The sequence below is a fragment of the Podarcis raffonei genome, chromosome 8 (assembly GCF_027172205.1).
Source record: "Podarcis raffonei isolate rPodRaf1 chromosome 8, rPodRaf1.pri, whole genome shotgun sequence".
Lineage (NCBI taxonomy): Eukaryota > Metazoa > Chordata > Lepidosauria > Squamata > Lacertidae > Podarcis > Podarcis raffonei.
In genome coordinates, this window is record NC_070609.1 from 9,340,378 (window position 1) to 9,358,790 (window position 18,413).

At 49.4% G+C, this 18,413-nt stretch overlaps 1 protein-coding gene across 3 annotated transcripts in view; it reads right to left on the reverse strand.

Annotated features, from left to right (window-relative positions):
* Window positions 1–459: 459 nt before the first annotated feature.
* AXL (AXL receptor tyrosine kinase) overlaps window positions 460–18,413 on the reverse strand; it is a 70,051-nt gene continuing 52,097 nt past the window's right edge. For all 3 annotated transcript variants that reach the window (XM_053397802.1, XM_053397803.1, XM_053397801.1), the window contains exons 14-20: window positions 11,141–11,218; window positions 10,632–10,724; window positions 7,827–7,948; window positions 6,929–7,038; window positions 5,678–5,837; window positions 5,156–5,292; window positions 460–2,695 (exon numbers count right to left, since the gene is read on the reverse strand). In XM_053397802.1, coding sequence (XP_053253777.1) covers window positions 2,332–2,695; window positions 5,156–5,292; window positions 5,678–5,837; window positions 6,929–7,038; window positions 7,827–7,948; window positions 10,632–10,724; window positions 11,141–11,218 — 1,064 coding nt within the window. In that variant the 3' untranslated portion in view covers window positions 460–2,331. The remainder of the gene's footprint in view (window positions 2,696–5,155; window positions 5,293–5,677; window positions 5,838–6,928; window positions 7,039–7,826; window positions 7,949–10,631; window positions 10,725–11,140; window positions 11,219–18,413) is intronic.

An 18,413-nucleotide genomic window follows, 5' to 3' on the forward strand; every position in this document is an offset into this window, starting at 1 on the left:
ATGAAAATATCATTAATCAAGGCACTATGCAGCTGGCAGGTCTGATTCATGGAGTGTCATTGAACTGATGGAGAGCTGGGACTTGCCCTCTGAAATATGGAGTTGTCTTCTACTTCAGTGGAGCTGTGATGTTTCAGGGGGAAAGCGATTACTGGCAATTGTGGGCATGTGAACTGGCGCAAAGAGAGGGTTTGTCACTAGCAAAAAGGAGCATACGAGTAGCTAATTCGGTTTGGACAACCTCCACTTATTTCCCTGGGTATTTTCCCACAGGATTCTCATACAAGCCCCAGTGAAATGAAAGAAGGTTGGAGACAAGGAATCCGACTCTGATTGCACCCACTAATATTGTCTATTTCATATCCAGACGCCATTGGTGATCATAGCCTGCTGCTGCTGATGCTTTAGACATCTGAATAACTCAGGAAATTCTTGTCCAGATGTTTGCTCCAAGTGGCTGTGATCAGATAGGGTTTGTAACATCTGCACGATGGGCAGGCACCCAGCAGGTAGGGCTTTCCCCAGCAGAGAGATGTGGGAATATGGGAAAGGTATACTTGTTGAGTTTCTGCCTGCATTGGTGAAATGCAAAGAGTCATTGAGGGATGGGGAGAAGATGGCAACCTTCACATTTCCAGCAAAGTTACATAAAGAAGAGTTTGGATTTGATATCCCGCTTTATCAGTACCCGAAGGAGTCTCAAAGCGGCTAACATTCTCCTTTCCCTTCCTCCCCCACAACAAACACTCTGTGAGGCTGAGAGACTTCAGAGAAGTGTGACTAGCCCAAGGTCACCCAGCAGCTGCATGTAGAGGAGCGGGGACATGAACCCGGTTCCCCAGATTACGCGTCTACCGCTCTTAACCACTACACCACACTGGCTCCAACTCACTACTGTCAGGGAAGCTCTGGCCTAGCTGGGTGTGAAGACTTGAAGGCCAATTTGTTCCCTTCTCCCATCTCAAATGTGCTATAAAAATATACCTTCAGACCCTGCCCCCTCTGAGACGCCCACCTGGGTATGGCTTCAGTGCCCTGTGGGATCTTTACCTCCAGGGCAACTCAGCTATGGCTGATCAGACGTCCCCCGATAACCTGTTGAGGAGAATTTGGTGCTGTGTGGACAGGGTGGGTTGGTCTGTCGGGCTGAAACCTGCACCAAAATTAACCTCCGGGGTCAGATTTAAAAACTAGGGCTGGCTCCCGAGAAGCAATAGCGACTTTTTTTTAAAAAAAGTGTGCATCTGTGCACAAACTGAGTACATTTCCCTTGTTGTGGCGCCTTCAGACAGGAGCCCTCCAGAACCTCTGTTTAATTCATCTCCACCGGCCTAAATGCAACCTGGGAGATATGGCAGTGAAACAGCTGGTAGTAAAATAAGGAGGGGGGAAGGACTAAGTACGTACCGCTTTCAGATGGCTGCAATTAGGACCGATACTTTCCACCCCCCGTTTTGGTTAATGTGCCCTGCTCCCCTTTAACAGCACACAAACTGAGCAGCCGGACTTTACTCTCCTTCATAGCAAATCTATGCTCTGCCAGCTCAGCAGCTGTGTGCCAGGCCCAACAAGAAAAAGGCAGGAGCTGGGCCACACACACACACACACAAACACAGAATAACCTTAGTACCATTGGCGAGGGCTCATCCCCACCTGCCCCGCCGAATCGGAGCGAATGTCGACCAGGTTTCCTCCGGACTGACATTCACTCCGATTTGGCACCAAAAAGCAGGTTTTCCAGGGAAAGCAAGTTAAAATCACTCAGATTTGTGCCTTCTAGGTCTGGGGCAAGCAGGATCGTGGACGAGACCTCGGTGTTAGCGAGCTAAATTTGGACCACGGAGTTGCGGACGGGAGGTCAAATTGCTAAGGTACCTTCAACGTGAGGAGGAGAAAAGGGCGCAGCTGCCGGTCCTGTTGGGTTCCCCACTGTGTCCCCCCTCCTCCCCTGGCCCCTGTAACCTGAGATGGACTCCCCCCTTCTGCCAACATCATAGTCTAGAGTACATATCTGGCCTCAGGCTGGTGGTGTGGAGCATGACTGTCAATGCATGTACAGCCGTGAGACATACTCAGAGATGGGTCAGTCCAAACTCCCCCCTGGAGGGGGTTGATGGGGAGGGAAGACCCTTGTGGCAAAAGCAAGGCAGTGGCTCATTTTGGGAGAGGAGGAGGGTGCGCCTCAGCTTGTGGAGTCCTCCATGAATCCCCTCTCCTCAGAGATGGGGGGTCGTCGTCTTCCAAAGCTTGCAGGGACTGCACCAGTTGGGCCGCTTGCGACCTCCCCCCTCCCCTCCCCCCAGCCACAACGAATAAGTTGCCTCGTCCCGTTCAGGCCCCTTCCTCGGTGGCGGCGCAGCTGGGGGCGTCCGTCAGTAGCCGGCTGCTCTCATGAGGGGTGGGGCACATGACGTAGCGGCCCATGGCCTGGGGCTGGTGGACTTCGGCCGCCGTCACCGTGGGCTTGAGCGACTGGTTCTCCTTGGCCGGTGCTTCCTCAGGACCCAGACCCCCGACGGCACCCAGCTCCGCCTCTCCGGGGGCCACGCCGTCGTCCATGTTGACGTAGAGGATCTCTTCCGGGTCCTTGGCTGGAGGGAGGGACTTGAGGATCTTCTCCAGCTCTTGGTGCAGGATCTCAAAGCTGGGGCGGTCGCGAGGGTTGAGGGCCCAGCAGCTCATCATCAGCTCGTACCTGCGCGGGTCCAAAAGAGATGTTATTTCAAGGGAACCTGGGACGCAGCATCCTTGGAAGTTACTTATAAGTGGGTACTTAATCTACTGGGGATTTTGCCATGCTTCAGAAGGGGAAGGAGAACTCGTTCTCTCTCTCGTTTATATCCCACCTTTTTTACTTCCCCTCCTTAATTTATCCCTGTGAGGTAAAGGTAAAGGTAAAGGGACCCCTGACCATTAGGTCCAGTCGTGGCCGACTCTGGGGTTGCGGCGCTCATCTTGCTTTATTGGCCGAGGGACAGCTTCCAGGTCATGTGGCCAGCATGACTAAGCCACTTCTGGCGAACCAGAGCAGCACATGGAAACGCTGTTTACCTTCCCGCTGGAGCGGTACCTATTTATCTACTTGCACTTTGAGGTGCTTTGGAACTGCTAGGTTGGCAGGAGCAGTGGCGTAGCGTGGGGGGTGCCAGGGGTACCGGCCGCACCGGGCGCAACATCTGGGGGGGCGCGAGTCCAGAGGGAAGGGACAAGTTCCTTCCTCCGCCGGGCTCCCCGCCGCCACCGCCAGCCTTGCGCCCTAGCGCGCGCGCCCCCCACCGCCGCTGCGGCTGCGCTCCACTCACTGCTCGCAGGAGGAGCAGCCGCTGCAGCAGCACCACCGCCGCCACCGACGCCTGGCCAGGCACGGGCAGCCTCCGCACCCCGCCGCCGCCATCCCCTCGGCCCAGCCACAGGCGGCGGCTGCTTCTGCTGACTGGAAGGGAGGAGTGCTCCGAGGGGCCTCGATGCGCCCTGCCCTCCCCAAAACCCTCCGAGACGAAGCCGGCGGGCGGGCGAGGGTCTCCCGGAGAAAGGGGGCGCTGCTGGCTCCAGCTCTCAGCGCAAGTCTCAGCTGCGGGGGGGGGGGGCGAGGACGGAGCGCGGCTGGAAGCCCCCGGACCCGGCCGGGAGGAGGAGAGGCGCTCGCCATGCCCGGATCTGGAGCGCCTCAGAGCACGGGCTCCACCTACAGCCCAAGGAGAGGAGGGGGCGGGGAGGCGCCCGAGGGGAGGGGGCTTCGGCTGCCTCGGCCCGCGGGGCCTCCGCAAATAATAAATTTAATAAATTCCTGCTGAGCCTTTGGGGGGGTCCTTGGCTCCTTCGCTCGCCCCCAGCCCCAGTGGCGTAGTGTGGGGGGGTGCAGGGGGGGCCGGCCGCACCGGCCGCAACATCTGGGGGGGCGCGCTCGCACTCGAGTGCTAAAATCCACGGGTTAGGGGGCGCAAATTACTTGCCTTGCCCCGGGTGCTGACAACCCACGCTACGCCACTGGGCAGGAGCAGGGACTGAGCAACGGGAGCTCACCCCGTCACGGGGATTCGAACCGCCGACCTTCTGATCAGCAAGTCCTAGACTCTGTGGTTTAACCCACAGCGCCACCCGCATCCCTGTGAGGTACGTGAGGTTGAAACACAGTGACTGAAGCAAGGTCACCCATTCCGAAGCATGACATGGGAAGGAGGGTTATTGGTTTGTTTTGGTTTTAATTATGCATTTGGTGGGTTTTTTATATTGTATTTTCCTGTTGTGAACCGTCCTGATATCTACGGGTGAATGGCAGTATACAAATTTAATAATAATAATAATAAAAAATGACTCAGCAGGGATTCAAACCCTGGTCTCTGAAATCCTAGACCAACACTGTAGCCCAAACTTAGGTTTCTCCAGCTGTTTCTAACTCACTGTGAGAAGTGAAGTTACAGGGAATCAGGCAGAAGGCCTTTTCGGTGATGGCCTCCACCCCGTGGAACGCCCTGCCATCAGATGTCAAGGAAATAAACAACTATCTGACTTTTAGAAGACTTTCCGTAGATATCTGAAGGCAGCCCTGTTTAGGGAAGTTTTTAATGTCTGATGTTTTATTGTATTTTTAGTATTTTGTTGGAAGCCGCCCAGAGTGGCTGGGGAAACCCAGCCAGACGGGCGGGGTATAAATTTATTATTTATTATTATTACTACAACTCCCATAATCCCTGATCACTGGTCCTGCTAGCTAGGGATGATGGGGGTTGTAGTCAAAAAACAGTTGGCGACCCAAGTTTGGTAAAACTCTTCTCTAACCGCTATGTCATCGCAGCTCCTGATTATGGATGAGTTCAAGATTAATATCAGAGCTGCTCAGGGACCTTGAAGTTTTGTAACGGAGGCCTTAATTTGAGCCGGCTGGTCAACCCTGGAACCCGTTTTCAGTTGCTAGGGTTGTAGGGTGAAAAAACTGAATTTGCTTGCCTGCTGAGTGAGCATAGTCACATTCCTAAGGCTGAGAGAGCCAGTGGTGGGGTGTCATGAAATTATTTTTTGCAACAATACAGCCCCCTCTACAGTCCAGGCTTACTGATCATAAGGCAGAAAACCTAATTGGCCATGCTGCACAGCATCATGGGAAGATTTGAGGAAGAATATGCCAGCCACGATTTGAAGGAGTGGTGATGCTTACAGGCCATCCAGGCAGTCGATTGGCTGCTTGAGTCGGTTGCCCTGACACAGGTAGTCGTAGATCTCACTGTTTTCCACACCTGGGTACGGCGTCTGGCCTCGCGTCGCGATCTCCCACATAGTAACGCCGAACGACCACTGCAGGAAAGGAGTCAGAAAGAGGGAATTAGATGCTGCTGGCCAAGCACAGAATTCAACTTCTCCCATTGGCTGGGGCAGCCTGTCCTGTTTCACCGCCTGAGGCAAAATGGCCGCCCTCCTGCCTCGCTTGCTAGGGTTGTGCAGCGGTGGCTTCCAGCGAGATTTTGTGAGATCTCACTAGAGACCGCTGCTGCTGCTGCTTCACCTCACTTCTCTGGCAGTAGGGGTGAGCATGAGGGGGACTCAGTCTGCTTCACGGGCAGGCCAGCTCTGTCCATTGGTAGACAGGAACAGAAGCCAATTTAGTAGGACACAGAAGCTGGTCTTCTCATTGGCCTGTTCAGGAGGGTGGGATCAAAGGCATCCCCAATTGGCTGCTCACCACGTCGCTCTTGATGGTGTAAACGCGGTCGGCCAGACTCTCAATGGCGATCCACTTGACAGGCATTTTGGAGATACGGCCTTGCCGGTAATAATCGCCGTTGTAGATTTTCTTAGAGAGGCCAAAGTCAGCCACACAAGCCGTCATGCTCTCGTTCAGCCTGTTGGGTACAGAAGCCACGTGTGAATGTGTGGGTTGCTCATGGGAGAGACTGATGTGAGATTGTCAAAAGCCGTGGATCAAAGTTTGAATTAGAGATATTAAGTAATGATTCTAAAATTTTGGATATAATATACAGCTGAGTGATTGGGTAACATTATGGAAAGAAGGTTTAAAATTTACTGCATGCAATTCCCTAAAAGAAGATGTGATGAAAATGATGTATAGATGGTATATAACACCTGTCAAGTTAGCGAAAATGTATAAAGTCAGTAATAAATAATAAATAATAAAAGAAGATGTGATGAAAATGATGTATAGATGGTATATAACACCTGTCAAGTTAGCGAAAATGTATAAAGTCAGTAATAAATGTTGGAAATGTAAAGAAAAAGAGGGAACATTTCATCACATGTGGTGGGAATGTAAAAACGTGAAATGCTTCTGGGAGATGATATATAATGCGATGAAAAAAATGTTGAAATATAAAGAAACCAGAAGCATTTTTACTGGGGATTGTGGGGAGTGATATAAATAGAAAGGAATGTAAGCTCTTCTTATATGCAATCACAGCAGCAAGAATATTACTGGCCCAAAAATGGAAGCCAGAAGAATTACCGGTGATTGAAGAATGGAGAATGAAGTTAATGGACTATGCAGAACTAGATAAACTAACAGGAAGGATTCGCAACCGGCGGGACCAGAAATTCACAGAAGACTGGAGTAAATTTACGGACTACTTGAAAAGTATTTGTGAAGATCAGACGACGTTTGTAGGGTTGCAAGAAGTTTTGTGAGGAGTATTATTGGAATTATTGTAAAAATGGACAAGGGGGAGGATGATTTGTTAAGAGATGTAAAGGCAATATAAAGTTAAGAAATGCATAAGAAGTGTTTAAAACGGTGGATCATCGGAGGTGCTGATGGAAGTCTAAAAAGATTGTATGTGATAGGTTTTGTGGTACATTTTATAATTTATATGTTAAAATCAATAAAAATATATATTAAAAAAGAGAGGGATTGTCAAAAGCCACTAATCTGTGCATCCTTGAAATCCCCTCTTCCATCATCTCTCGTGTCACACAAACTCACATGCAATTGCGGGCGGCAAGATCGCGGTGTATGAAGTTCTTGCTACTGAGATACTCCATCCCGCTAGCAATGTCCGTCATGAATTTGACCAGCGTCTGTGTGGGCAGGTACTGGAAGATGAGGAAAGCACAACGATCAGACACAAGCAGTGGGTGGGCTGCAGGCACCTCAATGTTTAACTCTCTTTCCCCTGTAAGAGGAGAGGCCCACTGGACTCCTGTGTGGAGGAGCTCCCTCTGCACCCTCCCTTTGTCCCCCTCTAGTGGTCATTCTCGGTGTTACAGTTTGTTCATTCTTTAAACCGCCATATTGCTCCATAGCAAAGCTCTTGGAGTGGCTCATATTGAAACAGAAAACCAAAACAAGTCTAGCAATAAAATGTATAAAAAGCACTTTATATGCATACTGAAAAATAAAACACAGGCAAGGATTAAAATTCCCCAGTTAAAAACCCTAGTTCAAATAAAAGGAAACCAGCCCTCCCGATTTCAGGCCAAGAGGCCTGACATTTGATTCCCATACTCTCCAACACCTCAATGGCAAAATCTGGGACACAATCTTCCAGGATGCTTGCTATCTTCCCTTTTTTTCTTGAGAGAGAACGGCAGACATCTTGGATGCCATGATCTTGTGCGATTTTGCACCGCGATCCCCTCCAGTGCTTTTCTCGGGAACGGCACCCAATAACGCATGTTTTGGGGTGCCACGCGACATTGCAGCCCTGAAAAAGCACTTTTCTGAGGGGGGGGATTGAGGTGCAAAATTGTGCAAGATCATCACAGCGTCCAAAGTGGCCGCCGTTCTCATGAGAAAAAAACCAGGATGTCTCAATTTTTCCAGGACACCTGTGCAGTATGGATTCCCCGCAACGGATATCTTATGGGGCGACGCTACATACCACCGGGCTCTCGCCAAGCCGGGAGTACAACAGGAAGCTGTGCAGGTCTCCATGTTTCATGAAGGGCAGGATGACAACCGGGGAGGGGTATCCTTCGCTCTCTGTGTTCTGCAGGCAAACTCCTGAGGGAAGAGAAAGAGTGTGAGTTTCTCAGTGGGCAACAGAGAAGACATGAAGATCAATGGCCAACAAGAACCACAGAAGGAGAGGGTGCTCAGGCGCCCGTGTCTTGCTTGTGGGTTTCTCACAGGCACTGGGTTGGCCATTGTGAGGAGAGAATGCTGGACCAGGTGGGCTGTTGGCCCACATCTCCTGATGTTCTTACATTCTTTACTCTTTCTACCTCAGCTTGTGGCAAGTTGTGCAGGCCAGGCCGTGCCGCATGTGTACAACTTGAGAGAACCACAGAACATGTGATTCTCATGGTCCTGTATACCTGAAGGAGCATCTCCACCCCTATCGTTCAGCCCGGACACTGAGATCCAACACCGAGGGCCTTCTGGCGGTTCCCTCATTGCGAGAAGTGAGGTTACAGGGAACCAGAAAGAGGGCCTTCTCGGTAGTGGCGCCCGCCCTGTGGAACGCCCTCCCATCAGATGTGAAGGAAATAAGCAGCTATCCTATCTTTAAAAGACATCTGAAGGCAGCCCTGTTTAGGGAAGTTTTTGATATTTAATGCTGTATTGTTTTTAACACTCAATTGGGAGCTGCCCAGAGTGGCTGGGGAAACTCAGCCAGATGGGCGGGGTATAAATAATAAATTATTATTATTATTAACCATAGGCTTGGAAGGGACACCAAAGGTCATCGAAGTCCAACCCCCTGCAATGCAGGAATCTCAGCTAAAGCATCCATGACAGATGGCCGTCCAACTTCTGCTTAAAGACCTCCAAGGAAGGACAGTCCATCACCTCCTGAGGAAGACCATTCTACTGCTGAATGGCTCTTTACTCTTCCTGAATTCTTACTGTTTCCTGCATTTCAGGGGCTTGGACCAGATGGACCTTCCAACTCTACGATTCTACAGTGGTACCTCAGATTAAGTACTTAATTCGTTCCGGAGGTCTGTTCTTAACCTGAAACTGTTCTTAACCTGAAGCACCACTTTAGCTAATGGGGCCTCCCGCTGCTGCCACACTGCCGGAGCACGATTTCTGCTCTCATCCTGAAGCAAAGTTCTTAACCTGAAGCACTATTTCTGGGTTAGCGGAATCTGTAACCTGAAGCGTATGTAACCTGAGGTACCACTGTATAATTCTAAAGAGTGAGAGAGGTGAAAAAAGGAAGACACGGAGGGGAAGGGAGCCTCTCCTCTCAAACTTGCACACCATCTGGAAGCCCCCTCCCCATGTCCCACACCTGCCCCCAACCCCCAAAGGTCTTTGCCTGTGAGAACATCCTCTTTGAGGGTCCTCTTACCCGACAGGACGCTCTCTTGGTGCGCCTTGTGCCTGAAAGTTATTTTTACTGTGTTCCTCCTTAATGTGAACCAGAGAGGGAGAAGGGGCTGTTGGGCGAGTCGCAAACCAGCATCAGCTGAGCTTCCACCCACCCTCTCTGTGGACTGTCAGAGCTCCCAGCATCCTTGCCAACATCTGTTTTCCCAAGAAGTCTTTTTTTCCTCCGCCCCCTCACTTGGAGTCCTGTTCCCTGGGGATGATGTGTCCATTCTGCCTGCCTGCCTCCCCCCGCAACCACCATCCCAAGGCCGTTTCCTCTCTTCTGGTTTTTCCCAGGCTACAGCCTGCGGAATCTGCTCTGAATGGAATGGCCGAGTGTGCTACTTCTCGGGACGGCAATAATAATTATAATAATATAATATCCTGCCCATCTGACTGGTTTGCCCCAGCCACTCTGGGCAGCGTCCAACAAAGTACAGTGGTACCTTGGGTTACAGACGCTTCAGGTTACAGACTCCGCTAACCCAGAAATAATACCTTGGGTTAAGAACTTTGCTTCAGGATGAGGACAGAAATTGTGTGGCGGCGGTGCGAGGCCCCATTAGCTAAAGTGGTGCTTCAGGTTAAGAACAGTTTCAGGTTAAGAACGGACCTCCAGAACGAATTAAGTTCTTAACCTGAGGTACCACTGTATTAAAGAAAAACATAGTGAAACACCAGACATTAAAAACTTCCCAACCTAGGACTGTCTTCAGATATCTACGGAAAGTCATATAATTGTTTATCTCCTTGACATCTGATGGGAGGGCATTCCACAGGGAGGGTGCCACTACCAAGAAGGCCCTCTGCCTGGTTCCCTGTAACCTCACTTCTTGCAGAGAGGGAACTGGCAGAAGACTCTCGGAGCTGGGCCTCAGCATATAAGCCCTGGCTAGCAATGGCTACCAGCCGCGACAGCTATGCTTTGCCTCCACAGTCAGAGGCCACAATGATTCCAAATATATGCTGCTGGAAGTCACAGGCGGGGGAAAGAGCTCTTGTGTTTGAGTCCCACTTGTGGGTTTCCCAGAGGCATCTGGGTGGCCGCTGTGAGTGCAGGATGCTGGATTAGACGGGTCACTGGCCTGATCCAGAAGGACAATTCTCATGTTCTTACACGGATCTGGTTCTTCAGGCTACACACCAAAAAACCTAGCCCAGGCATCATATGTCGGGCAGAAGAATCAATGGCTTAATGTCCCAGAATGCTCTGGGGCAGTACCACACACAACCTGGAGGAACTTAGGGGTAATGATAGTGGAGAGGGTGAGTGGGGGTAACTCATAAGTCGCCCCCCCCACCACTGAAAGTATTAACTCTTCACATGCTGTGGCTAAGAAGTGGCGCATGCGCACACATAGCTCACCAATCAGTTTCATGACGTTAGGGTGGTCAAAGTCCTTCATGCAGACGGCTTCGCTGAGGAAATCCTCCATCTCGCTGCGGGTGCAGATGGCAACTGTGAGGAGGAAAAGTAAGGTCGGTGGCATGAGATGGGCTTTGGGAACATGCCAGGGGGTCAGGCAGTGAAAACTGTTTTCCACGCCCGGGTGTCGATGCAGAACGTTGGAAGCAGTGACGAAGAATGAGAGCACCTCTGAGCATATGAAGGGTGCTCAGCCATGTCTGGCGGTGGTATTCAGGTCAAGGGGACATAGGAAATTGCCTTATACGGAGCATTTTCAAAGGCAAAAGGCAGAGAGGTTTCTATCATGGGTGAGCAGGCCCAATTTACGTTGTTTTTTCAATGCAGAAGAAAAGGAGAGAAGGCCTCTGGGCACGTGCAGAGTGATGTTTCTTCATTGCTGGCATAATCCCAACCTGCCCCAGCGTGACCAGTGTGAAGCCACCCCCTCCACCTCCACTGCTACTTACTTTTCATGGTCTTAACGGCAACCTTAAGGACCGCTCCATCTTGGCTGAGTTGCCCCTCCATGACAGAGCCAAATTCCCCTGCAGAGACAAAGAAGAAGAAGAGGAAAAGGCCTATGAGCAAGTCTGAGAGAGCAAATGCCAAATCATGCCAGGTAGAAATTGGGAGTAGAACGTCAGGCCAAATGACGTTCATTTGAGAAAACGCCTGTGATTTTAACCCAGGCTTGAAACAGCCTGGTCACCTGCAGCGAGCAGAAAACTGCTTCTAGGTAACCAGGCAGAGAAGGGGGGGGGGTTACGCCATTAAATTTTACTCAGAGTAGACCTATTGAAATGAATGGACCTGAGTCATGTTATTTCATTTCAGCGGAACTTCGAGCAAAACTTAAGTTAAATACCTTATACCATATTTTTTGCTCTATAAGACTCATTTTTTCCCTCCTAAAAAGTAAGGGGAAATGTGTGTGCGTCTTATGGAGCGAATGCAGGCTGCGCAGCTATCCCAGAAGCCAGAACAGCAAGAGGGATTGCTGCTTTCACTGTGTAGCGATCCCTCTTGCTGTTCTGGCTTCTGAGATTCAGAATATTTTTTTTCTTGTTTTCCTCCTCCAAAAACTAGGTGCGTCTTATGGTCTGGTGCGTCTTATAGAGAGAAAAATACGATATATACAGTGTATATATATATATATATATATAGAGAGAGAGAGAGAGAGAGAGAGAGAGAGAGAGAATATATATATACACACACACACACTCCCCAGTGATTCTTCTTCTCTTTTTAGGCTGCATGTGATTAATCTAGTCAGGCCAGCTAGTATACCATTTTTGTTGGCTTGGATTTTTTTGTCTGCAGGCTCCTTTTTAACCGCCGCACAACTTTGCACTGTCCTGATTTCGTGTAGGAAATATAAACACCCAGAGATGATGTGGAGCGTTAGGTACTGAGTAGTTCTCGTGTCCAAGAACAAGGAAATCCAGGGGTGGGTGGGAACGTTCCGATAATGCCAAAACCATTTGCGCGCCATTGGGAAGTTGGCAGCCAATACCCTTAAGAGCAAAGCCGCAAATATTTATAGATAAGTGAAAACACAGCATTGGTAACCATGCCTCCCCTTTCAAACCGGGCAGCATTTACATGGTTCGGGTTATAATTAGCGCAGCGCATCACTGACATGTGGGATGCAGTGCTGCCAGATGTGCTGGTGGTGGCAAATGGCCTCAGCTGCTTTAAATTAGAAAGTGAGATAAGGTTTGTGGAGGACAGAGATCAAGCAGCAAAAAAATGAAGCCTGCATGTGCAGGTGCAGTGTACCAGGCTTCTGGGACACGGGTGACGCTGTGGGTTAAACCACTGAGCCTAGGGCTTGCCGATCAGAAGGTCGGCGGTTCGAATCCCCGCGATGGGGTGAGCTCCTGTTACTCGGTCCCTGCTCCTGCCAACCTAGCAGTTCGAAAGCACGTCAAAGTGCAAGTAGATAAATAGGTACCGCTCCAGCGGGAAGGTAAATGGCATTTCTGTGTGCTGCTCTGGTTCACCAGAAGCGGCTTAGTCATGCTGACCACTTGACCCGGAAGCTGTACGCTGGCTCCCTCGGCCAATAAAGCGAGATGAGTGCCACAACCCCAGAGTCGGTCTTTACTTTTACCAGACTTCTAGTAGGAAGAGGAAGGAGAGCTCTTGATCCAGCAAGTTCTTTTGTATAGGGTGCAAGCCAGAGGATGGGCCGGGGGGGTGAGTCTACCCTTCATTCCCCCCCCCCAACAAAAAGCTGCAAGATGGCAAAAGAGGTCCTTGATCTAAAATATCCAACTCTAAAGAAGGGCCATGTGGGCTTCGCCCTGGCAGCAGCAGAGGCCTCTGTCTGGATAGGAAAAGCAGGCAGGTGGGAAATTCATTTCCCCTGTTTCTCCCGGGGCAGAAGAACATGAGCTATGTAAGGGCTTCAGCAAGCCACGTGAACTCTTGGAAGAGCCGACGGCTGACATTTCGGGACCAGATCAGACTTTCCGTGTCTGACTCACTCAGGCTGCTGCCTTATGAAATATCTGGGGTGTTCTAGGGATAGGCGTAAGACATGAGATTTGTGGGTTGTTGTTTTTTTAAGGGTTCGGAGCCTGCAAACATTCACTCAGTGATCTCCCCTCTCTCCCAGTTCTCCAAATTTAGCAACAGAATTAGGAGGGAATGCAATGAATGGTAAGGAAGCGCGGAGAACAGCCTTTGAACTAGGGGGCTAGTAATCCATTTCCAACACCGGGGCTTCAGCCTAGGCAAAAGGGGAGCAAGAACAAACAGCAGAACGCTTCTGAGCATGCACAGAGTGCCTTTCCTGCTTGCGTTGGGGAAAGACCACACCAGCCCACTCCTCCATCTGAAGGGTTTGAGATGAGGGCTTTGTAGGCAGATCAAGGCAAGCTGTGAGCCTCAGGAAGTCTTCCTGTAAGAATGGATCTCTGCAAATTTTTGTGCTAGAGAAAAGTTACAGTATATTTCCAGCTGCCAAGGGAAACACAAAATGCTAGAACTGGATGTACTGTTTTACTTAATTCCCCCAAAACTGGCTGCCAACCTCTTTCTCTCCCCTGTCCTCCCCTCCCTGCCTTTTCATAGTTATTAGTTCCTAATAATATTTGCTTCTTGTCATCTCTGTGCTTTGGATCCTGTCTTGATGTTGCCCATAGTCCCCTGGTTGATTTTATTTTATGTACAAATAACATTTAACCTTGCTTTGGGAACTCCTGTTCTCTTTTGAAAGGGTGTCCTATCCATGTCTGGTTTAAAGGCAGAGAACCATGAACAGAGAGGGCAGAAACTTAATCTATACATATAAATCTGCGTATGCAAATCGGCACCCTGTTATGTCCTCTCTTTTCTTTGCATAAGTGACAGCTGAAGAAAGTACAGGCTCTTGTGATGGTGAAAAATCGTTACAAGCTCCCACCCTCAGATAGGATAACCTGGACATCTAAAGTAAGGGTTAGCAACTGGCCGTCATCAGTCTGAATCCAACACCCAGGGAAGGTTGACCTTCCACAATGCAATCTAGAATAAAAAATGGATTTTCTGGAGGTAGAAAAAGTAAGAATTTGCCAGTAAACTGTTTTTAAGAATTAGCTAGAAGGCTAATTCAGACTTGCCCCTGCTCTGCCGCTTTCCCCTGCAGAAACCCAATTGGAGGAAACACCATCCCCCCCCCCCGATTGTCGTTTGCTTCAATTTATTGCTAAAGAGTGAGTTTTCCCAGGGAAAGCTGCAGGCCAAGGGCAAAACCGCTCAGACCCGTGCCTAGAACGTGCTGGACAAGTGGGAAACCTGTGTTTTGTAAGTCTGGATGGAGCCCCGAGTCTCTCCAAGAAAAGTAGTTACTGAGCTGGGATCTCAGGGGCTTCCTGGCACACTTGATGGCTTTAGAAGTGGATTGGGCAGACTCATAAGAGGACAAGGCTATCGACGGCAACTAACCGCTATGGCTGTGATCTGCTACTCGTGCTGGGAGGCAGAATACCCTCTGATGCCCACTGCTGAGAATCGCATGTAGGGAGAATGCGATTGGCTTCCCGTTGGGCCACTGTGAGATGAGGTGGTGGGACCAGATGGGCCTTTGCCCTGTCCCAACAGGGCTCTTATGTTCGGACTCTCTGGGCGGATGCTATGGGGAAGGGCCGCAGCCCAAGTGGTAGAGCATCTACGTGGGTCTACCTTTGAAGGTGACCCGGAATCTTTAACTAATCCAGAATGCGGCAGCTAGACTGGTGACTAATACCATATAACACCAGTCCTGAAAGACCTACATTGGCTCCCAGTACGTTTCCGGGCACAATTCAAAGTGTTGGTGCTGACATTTAAAGCCCTAAACGGCCTCAGCCCAGTATACCTGAAGGAGCATATCCACCCCATTGTTCAGCCCGGATACTGAGGTCCAGCACTGAGGGCCTTCGGGCGGTTCCCTCACTGCAAGAAGCGAAGTTACAGGGAACCAGACAGAGGGCCTTCTCGGTAGTGGCACCCGCCCTGTGGAATGCCCTCCCACCAGATGTCAAAGAAATAAACAACTATCTGACTTTTAGAAGACATCTGAAGGCAGCCCTGTTTAAGGAAGCTTTTAATATTTGATGAATTATTGTATTTTAAAATTTTGCTGGAACATAGCTGTCAACCTTCCCTTTTTTTGGAGGGAAATTCCCTTATTCCAGCGCCATTTCCTGCTGCTATCCCGGATTGTTAGATATCCCGTAGACTGTCCCCAGGACAGCTGAGGCTGCTGATCCCTTATTTTCGAGGCTGCTGATCCCTCGTTTTCAAATCTGAAAGTTGACAGCTATGTGCTGGAAGCCGCCCAGAGTGGCTGTGGAAACCCAGCCAGATAGGCGGGGTATAAATAATAATAATAATAATATATTATTATTATTATTATTATTATTATTATTATTATTATTGAGCATCTGCTTTTCAAGCAGAAGGTCCCAGGTTAAATCCCGCTTGAAACGCCGATGAGCCGCTACCGGTCTGCGCAGACAATACTAAGTGAGACGGACCAGCGGCCTGTCTCTGTGTTAAGCCTGCTTCCTCTGTGGCTGTGCAAGTCAGGTCCCCGCCCTCCCTGTTTCCAGAAAAAGGGCAGCCACAAAAAAGAGAGAGGCACAGGGTGGAAATGTTCAAGGGGGAACATATGTGCCATAGCCAGGGGCCTTTGCATCTCTGCTTTCCATATGCTTCCAAACTAATCCCAGCTGTGCTTAGAGGAAACTTTTTTGCGGAGCTGAGGCAGAAACTTTGCCAGTCCTCCGACCCAAATGAGCAAAACAGCCCTCCGTCCTTCGGCGTTTCTGCAGCAAGAAAACTAGGCCGAAGCGCTTCTGGGCTGTTCGTCCTGCACTTGATGTTATATGTTAATGATTATCCTGGCTACGTTAGAAACAAGGCCTTGACGTTTAATCAGGAAAGGAAACAAGGGAGTTTGTCCCTCATGCAGCAGTTGATTTCCTTTGTCCTTCGACCAAGAAGAATCCCCGCATTGTCCTAGATGAATGAGAATCTTCCAGGGTTATCCAGTGATAAAAAACAACTCCTAACGATAGTCCTGGTAATTGTTTTCATATCATATGATTTGGAATTGGGAAACAGGTTCTGGAGCTCAGATGAATTTCTGCTTCGCTTCCCCTACATCGCCCTGCCTTCCAATTCCTGTTTGTGACCCAGAGCTTTTATTTCCTGCTCTAAAGAAATGAGTTTAGGAAGCAACGAATTCATGAGTCCTTGTATTCTGTGAGAAATTCCAGTGGTTGGCCTAGAATCATTGAACATTCCCAGTAAATGCATAGAATTTTCAAATTATTACTAGATAAGTCACTGGGATATGGGCTTTTCTTTGGCCTGGTAATGGCTTTTCAAAATTTGTGTTATTTTCAAATTTTTTTGAAAGGTTGTGCCTTATGGGTTAACATATTCATATATATACAGAACATGTCTCCTGAGCTGGGTTCTCAGACTTCTGAAGGAAGAGACATCCGAAACAGGGAAGTCCATTTCTGAGGCGGTTCCACTTTTTTGCCTCTCTTAGGTTTGTGGGATGTGTCATCTCTCAATTCTTATTTTGTTCAGGCCTTACCTTTTCCATGAAATCTTGGGCCTTTCCCAGCTTTTCTCAAACTTTCCAAACTTTCCCCTCCTCGTCTGAAGTTCCACCTCCCAGCCCACACACCAGTGATCTGTTACTCAGGTGGACATGTGTGCAACTGCGCATAGTGTCACGATCTGTGGAGATGCACCCCCCCCAAAAAAGCTTGTGGTCCAAGCAAGGACATCTCAGTAGTTCCTGGTTCCCCAGGCAGGCAGACGAGACAGCATGGCAGGGCTAAGGCAAGGCAAAAGCCAGCACTTCAAAAGGTTTCAGGACCACAGAGAGCACTCTTAAGCCAAAGTCCTGGGGCAACTGGCTGGGTTTTGTTACATAGTTAAGTAGTCCCTGACCCCATGAATGCAGCCACTTGACCAGCTAGTACCTTCGGCTGGCTCCTTCAAGGTAACGGGATTTCCAGTTGAAAGGATCTCCCCTGAAAGCTCTCTTGATCCCCTGAGTAGCCTGTGATTGGCTACCAGAGTCTGGCACAAGGTTTCCCAACTTGGCCCTCCAGCTGTTTTGGGACTACAATTCCCATCATCACTACTGGTCCTGCTAGCTAGGGATGACTGGAGTCCAACAGCAGCTGGAGACTGCTTCAGAAACCCTAGTACAGCAGCAGAAGTGTCTCCTTAGGGCTGAAGGGAGAAGAGGCAGGCTCTGATGCCTGCAGATCCACATGGGACAGACTGGGACATGGATCCATCTCCTCTAAGCTCCAGTTGCCAGAGCCCTGTGCCACCAATAAGGACTTATCCATATTTACTTTATGCCCAGCTCTTTCTAGGCAGAGGTCCATGCTTTAACACTCTGCGTCTGAGCGTTGTTTATTCCCTGCAAAAAGCTGCACTATAAAGCTCAATTGGAGCAAACGTCAATTTGGGTTTTCTGTGGATTGATGTTTGCTCCAATTGAGCTTTAAAGAGCGGGTTTTTACAGGGAAGTATCTGGAGCAAAAAGGAAGGTGCTCAAAACCTGAGTTTTCAAGTATGGACCAGAGCAGTGGAAAGTTAAATGTAAAGGTAAAGTACCCTTGAACAGTTAAATCCAGTCAAAGGCGACTATGGGGTGTGGTGTTCATCTCGCTTTCAGGCCGAGGGAGCCGGCGTTTGTCCACAGACAGCTTTCCGGGTCATGTGGCCAGCATGACTAAACCGCTTCTGGCGCAATGGGACACTGTGATGAGTGCCTGAGCACATGGAAGAGCTGTTTACCTTCCTGCTGCAATGGTACCTATTTATCTACTTGCACTGGTGTGTTTTTTAACTGCTAGTTGGCAGAAGCTGGGACAGAGCAATGGGAGCTCACCCTGTTGTGTGGATTTGAACCGCCGATCTTCCAATCAGCAAATCCAAGAAGCTCAGTGGTTTATAAGCCCCTAAGTCCTAGTCTAGGGCCATGACACACATCCTTTCCCTCTAAACTGGAGTGCTAACACCAACAGGATGGGAACAGAACACTTTTGACCCTCTCCTCCCCTGAAAGCGTCCTGCTATTTTGTATTCAGCTGGTTGATATAAAATTGTTTTTCATTTTAGAAGCTCTCTTGCACAGAATAGTGAAACGTTTGAGGGTCAAAAGTACAAGGCGATGTATTGCACAGAAGGGTCAAAAGTTCAGCCTAGGAATCTGGCACTCAAAGGGAAATAGAA